The 7,751-nt window shown below is 35.8% G+C and overlaps 1 protein-coding gene across 2 annotated transcripts in view; it reads right to left on the reverse strand.

Moving 5' to 3' along the window:
- Positions 1-6,951, reverse strand: part of tfr1a (transferrin receptor 1a) — a 32,401-nt gene extending 25,450 nt beyond the window's left edge. The window contains exons 1-2 of one of the 2 annotated variants that reach the window (XM_060906433.1): positions 6,858-6,951; positions 820-869 (exon numbers count right to left, since the gene is read on the reverse strand). In XM_060906433.1, coding sequence (XP_060762416.1) covers positions 820-852 — 33 coding nt within the window. In that variant the 5' untranslated portion in view covers positions 853-869; positions 6,858-6,951. Of the gene's footprint in view, positions 1-819; positions 870-1,325; positions 1,474-6,857 lie in introns of those variants that run through there. The other variant, XM_060906434.1, reaches the window with a different exon arrangement.
- Between the last annotated feature and the right edge of the window lie 800 nt (positions 6,952-7,751).

Here is a 7,751-nt window from a genome sequence, read left to right on the forward strand (position 1 = left end):
GCCTGATAAGATGGTGGTCTTGACTTAAGAAATAAAACCACTGAAAACTGCAAACTGAACTTTTCCCATGAACAAGTAGTCCAGACTTAAAAACAGTGGTTTTATTTTATATTACATATCTATTACATATCTATCTATCTATCTATCTATCTATCTATCTATCTATCTATCTATCTATCTATCTATACACACACATATTATATATATATATATATATATATATATATATATATATATATAGGATTTTATAAACTTTGTTTACAGGAACAGTCCAGTTTGCAGGATTGTGTTTAGCTGAACAGATAGAGACTGTAACTACAGCAGTGCTGGGCTGGAAACCACCTCAGTTTGAAAAGCAGATGTTCATCACCTGATGGTGATTTTATTTATTTTTTGAGCAAGACTGTGACTATCAATTTTTTTCAGGGGGGGATTTTAAGCCTTCATTTGTCATATGTACGTTAGAGCACAGTGACCATCACAATATCAGCCAACTACAATAAATGCGGAAAGGTTTAATGCAGAACCTTTAGCGCCATTAAAGAGAACTTTTAGTGGTAATCAAGTGTGCCTACTCACTTGTGAACTTACATCATTTAATGTATAATATAAACCTATTTTTGATTAGATAACATTTAATTTTGTTCATAATATATTTGTGCAAAAATCACAGTAACTCACTGTAATGTGTAACTGCAAAAACAGTTTCATAGTGAAGTATTTACTAGTCTATCTGTACCAGGCAAACAAGGAATCATTAAATCTTATAGTTGTAAGCAATGAAGGTTGAAAAAAAGATTAATACAGTGTAAGACTTACTATTTTTGTTACTGTCATCCTGGCTTGATCCATCGTACCTCTATGAATGGCTGAAAAAGACAAAGGAAAATGTTCAATTTTTTAAAAATTAATTCTCTTTCAAATTTCTTTAACACACTACCTACAGTATGAGGCCATCAACCTCAGAGTGAAGGTGCGCTAACTGCAAAATAGCAATACGCTGAAATCTAACATTAAATAAAAAAACAAAATGCTTTAGATGATAGATTATGTATAATCCGAGAATTAAATGAGAATTTACTCCCATCCATTTCAAATGCTCCGGGACCTTTGGATGAGTCACTTATGTCTGCATACCTGATCGATAGTTTTCAAAAGTTTATGACTATCTATTAAAAATCACTTTATTGCAAAGCCTAACTACCATCTGTTCACAATCTAGAATTAGCACATAGTATCACTTCCATTAACTGAAACAGATATTGAAAATGCTTCTGAAACCAAACTAAAAATGCCCTTCATAACAAAACCACAAAAAAACTAACAAAAAAACCCCGATCAGGTTCCACTGCAGAGCCTCATCAGCAAGGCAAACACGCAGTGCAAGTTCTTCAGCTGTGTAAAGAAAAAAAGTCACAATGAGCACCTGACACGACTTTCAACACCTTTAATTTCACTATATTTCCACATTCAAGTTGCATTAAACGTTTTTCATGATTAAATTCTTTCAGGCAACTTTATTAGTCTAAAAAAAAAAAAAAACAAGCAGGAATCTGAGGGCTGCATTTCAAAGACTCGAACATCACCGAGTGTTACTGCATCATAAAACAAACCAGCCAATCAGGTTCCAGTATACAAATGAGGGCCATGAAACACTGTTCAAAGAAGGAAAAAAAAAGAGGCAATTATAGTATTGCAACTCATGTTCAAAATTTATAAAACGTGTCATCGGAAAACATTTATACACATGATGGACATTTTGGTGACTTAGTCAATATAAATGCTCTCTTTGTAATCGAAAATTTGCTTAAATTCATAACCTTTTGGATCTGTATGTTTGTGTGCCTGCAGATCAGCTGTAGATATTCAGGGTCTATTCTTTCTAACCTTTGTGCTGAAGTTGGCTTTAGCAGGAGGACATTCCACAGAGGTCACTGTGAAGTGTAAATAACCCCGAGGTGTTAACAACCACTACAAATCTTTACTCTGCCATCAAGCCCCCTTTCCAAACAAACCTTCTGTTCCTTTGTATGCAACTAAAGATTTAATCTCTAGAGCCCACGTTGTGATTTTATTTCCAGTATGGGAATTTAACACCAAATATCTTCATGCATCAAGAAAAACTAAGTGTTGTGTATTTCAATTCTGGTTGATTAATACATGGCTAAAATGCTTGTGTGCCAACAGACAGGTCAGAGATCATTCTCAGATTAACAGGTTGAAAATTACTAGAGCTAAACCTCGCTCATCAAACGCTAACTGTCCAAACAGCTATCAGCCACACAGCCTGAGTAATTATCTGATCATTTTCATTCACGTTAAATAAGAAGCTTTTTTTTTACAAAACTGTTTAATATCATTAAGATTTTTTCTGATTTGTTTTTTAAAAAAAATCTGCAGATGCCAGTGTACAAGTTTGATTTGTGTCGAATTACTTTTTGCACTCCTATAACTGAATCCTTCAGGTTTAGGAGCATAGCTTATTCCTGATATTTGGAAAGCTTCAATAACTAGACTACAAAATTTAATATTATTTGAACTACATACAATTTATTGACTTCTCCTCTCCTTTTTGATCAACCTGGCATCAGGAAGAAATAAGACCAGAATCAAAATAGTCTGAAAATATTTTCTTTTTAATTCTAACTCATGTTTGATTCTTTTGCATCATTTAAAAAAAAATAAAAATACACACACACACACACACACACACACACACACACACCACCAGAGAGCGCTCAAATGTTAAATATGGCAAAGAAAACCTTTTGTGCATTAGCACCTGTGATATGAATTTGTGGTGCTGGAAGAATTGGTGATCTGACAACATGGTGGTGTTAGTGATAAAATGACATCATGACACTTTTTAGACAGAGTCTGATGTGCATCGTTAGTACTTCTATATAAATCATCAGTCCAAGGGACAAGCAACAATTTTATTAGATGTGGGGATACTGACAATCATTAAGACAAGGACCAGACAATTTTTTTAAGCTGTTCTGTCCCAAATGTCTTCATACGCAGGGGAAATGGACACTTGTCAAAGGCATTCTTAGGAAAATATATACAACAAAAGCCAAGTATGAAATTTTTAGAAGTTATTTTGCTTTTAAAAAAAAAGTGTTAATTTCTCCTATGGACACTTTTGAGACTACACTGCTATCTCCATGTACAGGAAGAGGTGCGTCCCAAAGATAGAGGCATGAAGGAATGGAGCTTGGGTTACGCCCTGCAGGGAGAGTCGCAAACCTCAGATCAGATCCAAAATAAAAATAAAAAATAAAAAATAAACCCAAACCCATGCATTCTTCATCTCTAAGCTGTAGAGTTTATATTAGCAAAGGTACTCAATAATCCTTTATGTAGCATATACTTATACGAGTCCATTCACGAGAAAATAAAACACTAGTCTGCAATCCCTTACGAAAATCTACCATGGTTTACTATGGTTTTACCATGGTTTTTATGTAGTAACCATGATTCTACCATGGTATCTCATGGTTATTCTAAGTACTATGAACCAACCATAGTATTACTATGGTTCATCCATGTTAGTAACCATGGATCTACTATGGTATTTCATGGTGATTCTAAGTACTATGAACCAACCATAGCATTACTGTGGTTTATCCATAGTACTGGCAGTAGCTGTGGTAGCATCATAGTTGTATGTGTAATAGGTCATAGTAACTACGAAATTAGTTTAAAAAGGGATAGTATGGTTTTTTAAAGGATGCACTAACTGTAGTATTACCATGCTTTCGTCCAACAGTCAATGCTGTAGAGAAGGATCTCGATTAACAGCCCAGATACATTAACATTTACTTAGAACCTAAAAATTTAAGTGAACATAAACGCACCATGGTTTTCATGGTTACCCAAAAAACCATGAAAACCATGAATAACTATAAACCATGGTAAAACCATGGTTAGTTTTCATAGTAATACCATGGTTAATTTTCGTAAGGGATGTTTGTACTCTTTTATGCTCCAGAGACAAGCAATTTCACAATACGATATATCATGACAAATTGCACAACGATACTCATCTGTAGGCATCACGGGTCACAGGGCTTTCACACAACATCATGTTGATTGGACCTTGCTTATTTTTGTTTTAAATAAAAATGAAACTTTCCTCATATTAGATCTCGTAGTTCCTAATAGATACTCTCAGAAATACACCTCCAACACCATTAACCATCGCACTCGGTGTGTGTCAGTCAACACACATTTTCAAAGAACAAACAACATTAAAGCAGAGGAAGTGATGTGAAATTTCATTAATCATCTCATACATGAAATTCACATTTACACAAAACAAAATTTTACACATTAATCTCTTCAGTTGGTTTATAAATAAATGATTAAAATTCAAGTTAAAATCAAGTCCAAAGTTTTTTTGGCTTCTTTCAAAGCCATGGTTAATAAAACTTGGGTTTTTTTTTTGTTAATTATGGACAAAATATGATCGTGGAAGTTGTAAACATTCTGATAAGGCTTCAGATAAGTTTTTGATGGATAATTCTGTTTCAGGGGCGGCACGGTGCTGTAGTGGTTAGCGCTGTCGCCTCACAGCAAGAAGGTCCGGGTTCGAGCCCCGTGGCCGGCGAGGGCCTTTCTGTGTGGAGTTTGCATGTTCTCCCCGTGTCCGTGTGGGTTTCCTCCGGGTGCTCCGGTTTCCCCCACAGTCCAAAGACATGCAGGTTAGGTTAACTGGTGACTCTAAATTGACCGTAGGTGTGAATGTGAGTGTGAATGGTTGTCTGTGTCTATGTGTCAGCCCTGTGATGACCTGGCGACTTGTCCAGGGTGTACCCCGCCTTTCGCCTGTAGTCAGCTGGGATAGGCTCCAGCTTGCCTGCGACCCTGTAGAAGGATAAAGCGGCTTGAGATAATGAGATGAATGAGATGAATTCTGTTTCAGATTATATAGCATGTGCTTAATAGGTTTATAAAAAGCCGTAGTAGGAGGAGAAGTAGCTTATAGAAACACTTTAGTTTACATAATTGGCATGTTCATGTGCAATCTGTAACAAGGTTTTAAGAGTCTGTCTGCTATAATTGGAGGATTTATTGTAAATACATGTGGATGACAGTGCATCAAAATGGAAACGTCCGATTGGTTAAAAATGATAGGAAGTAATTATTATGCAAAATGGTTAACCTGACTCGTTTATCTTTGGAGAAACTGAGACTGTTTAATAGGGTCGTACACTTAAGCATGAAGCATAAATGTTTAATTTTGTTTTTGTGGAAAAAAAATTGTCACTTTAACACAGTTCAATTTCAGAGTAAGAAAAGGTAAGCAGTGTTTTTTGGCACCAAATGTGTTGGAGTTCATTGCAAACTTTTTTTTTTTTTAACATAACCACAACCAGGAATCTGTTTAAGGAAAATAAATATATTTTTCTTTTACGCCTTTCTCCTCCCCCAAAACAAGCCGACTGCATAACAAACAAGTAGTGCAGCTCTTCATGTACATGCTCCTTGTTCTCAAGCCAATCTCCTAATAAAAGCCTTTTGTCCCTTCACAAGTATTCGACCCAAATCACCAGCACCATGTGACCGGCTGAGAAATCATGTCTCTAAGAAAAATATTAATCAAAATGTTAGTTTTAAATGTGATACACACCTATATTATGTATATATTTAGAATTGACTCTTTTTTGGAAATTTTTTATATATTTTTTTACATTAGGATTAAACTCCATCATGTGAGAGTCACATTGCAAAAAAAAAAAAAAAAGGGTTTCACAATTCTGTTCAACATCACTCATGAAATAACAAAATCCCTGATATAAACATGTAAAAATGAGGAAGAAAGAGTCATAAGTCAGATGTGAGCTGCTGGGATTTTTTAAAAATTCATTTCTTATTTAATCATGTGCGTGTGTTAGTCATTCTAGTGTGATGCTTAAATACATAGATGGCGCTAATATTAATTTCACACACATGCATAATACAAACTCCATGTCTGAAAGTTACATATTTACACTTTAAACATTTCAGCCAAAGCAAAAATACAAAACCAGCCATTGTGGGTTAAAGGCATTAATCAGGGTTCTAACAGCTGCTCTGTGGCATCCTGGGATTAAAACGTATAACCTTCTCGTGACTTCTGCAGCCTAAATGTCATGAAGCCAATTAAAGTACAACTGTAATTTAATCCTCCTATTACAGTACATAAAAACAAAAAGATGACACGATGACCATCGAGGTGTTACAGATCGCCCTTGAACATGTCCACACCATCATGACTTATTAATAATAATAATAATAATAATAATAATAATAATAATAATAAACCTATACTTGCATAATACACTTTTTTAAAGAAAATAACTCAGCGCTCCAGTCTTCAACCAGCAGAAATATGTAAAGACCTCCATTTGAGTCTAAATACAACAGTACACCTCGTTCAATAATCATATTTTGTCCATAATTAACACAAAAACATGTTATATAATAATTAATCATTCAGGAAATGCAGGTCTCCAAAGTCGAGGCTGTCAAGGTCAGGTGCTCTATTGCTTAATGACCTGTCCTGCACTAATAATGTGTCTGGTTCAGATCCACTGTAAGTTTCTGCATCTCCTTTCTCACACTTTACACCAGGCATTTTGGGTCAAATAAAGAAAAAACTCACCCTGACGCATGAAAGTGGCACGTGGGCAATATCAAAGCACTAAATCACTTTCATGTCCTATCAAAGAAAGCTCAGACATCACACACTAACACCGACTGTGTGTTTCATAAAACATGCAATCGCATTCCCGTTCACACGAAAAAAGCCCTGAATAAGAGGAGGGAATTATAAACAAACAAATAAACAAACAAACAAACAGGAAACATACCTTTGCGTCCTCGCGCACTCGCGTCGGTGCAATAACTGAATGCATACAACCTTGAAACACGTTTTTCGACTTGATACTACCAGAAAACTCGAAACGTCACATCCGTCTACGTCAACGCTCATGCACACCCATCAGCACCTACCAGAGTCAAGAGTGCACACCATACATACTGTAAGGCTTGGCTTGTGTAGTTTGGAGAGAAAGGTGCGCATGTGTGAGATTGGACCTCTATTGTGCAGTGAGATTAGATGAGACTGCATGGGATTGAACAGACATCCTGCGGGTGCAGGGTTTCTGTCTAATCCCCACATGTTCCTGCAGTAATTAATCTGAGCAGCACCTATAATCTAATGATCAGAGGTGGACAGTAATGAAGTACATCTACAGTGGTGCTTGAAAGTTTGTAAACCCTTTAGAATGTTCTATATTTCTGCATAAATAGGACCTAAAACATCATCAGATTTTCACACAAGTCCTAAAAGTAGATAAAGAGAACCCAGTTAAACAAATGAGACTAAAATATTATACTTGTTCATTTATTTATTGAGGAAAATGATCCAATATTACATATCTGTGAGTGGCAAAAGTATGTGAACCTTTGCTTTCAGTATCTGGTGTGACCCCCTTGTGCAGCAATAACTGCAACTAAACATTTGCGGTAACTGTTGATCAGTCCTGCACACCAGCTTGGAGGAATTTTAGCCCATTCCTCCATACAGAACAGCTTCAACTCTGGGATGTCGGTGGGTTTCCTCACATGAACTGCTCACTTCAGGTTCTTCCACACTGTAAAAAAATTTACCGTCGGATGTTGATTGAACATAGATTTTACATATCATTTGACTCAGAAATGTCATTTTCACTTACAACCAACTAAACCAGGTCAGCCTAATA

The sequence above is a fragment of the Neoarius graeffei genome, chromosome 23 (assembly GCF_027579695.1).
Source record: "Neoarius graeffei isolate fNeoGra1 chromosome 23, fNeoGra1.pri, whole genome shotgun sequence".
NCBI lineage: Eukaryota > Metazoa > Chordata > Actinopteri > Siluriformes > Ariidae > Neoarius > Neoarius graeffei.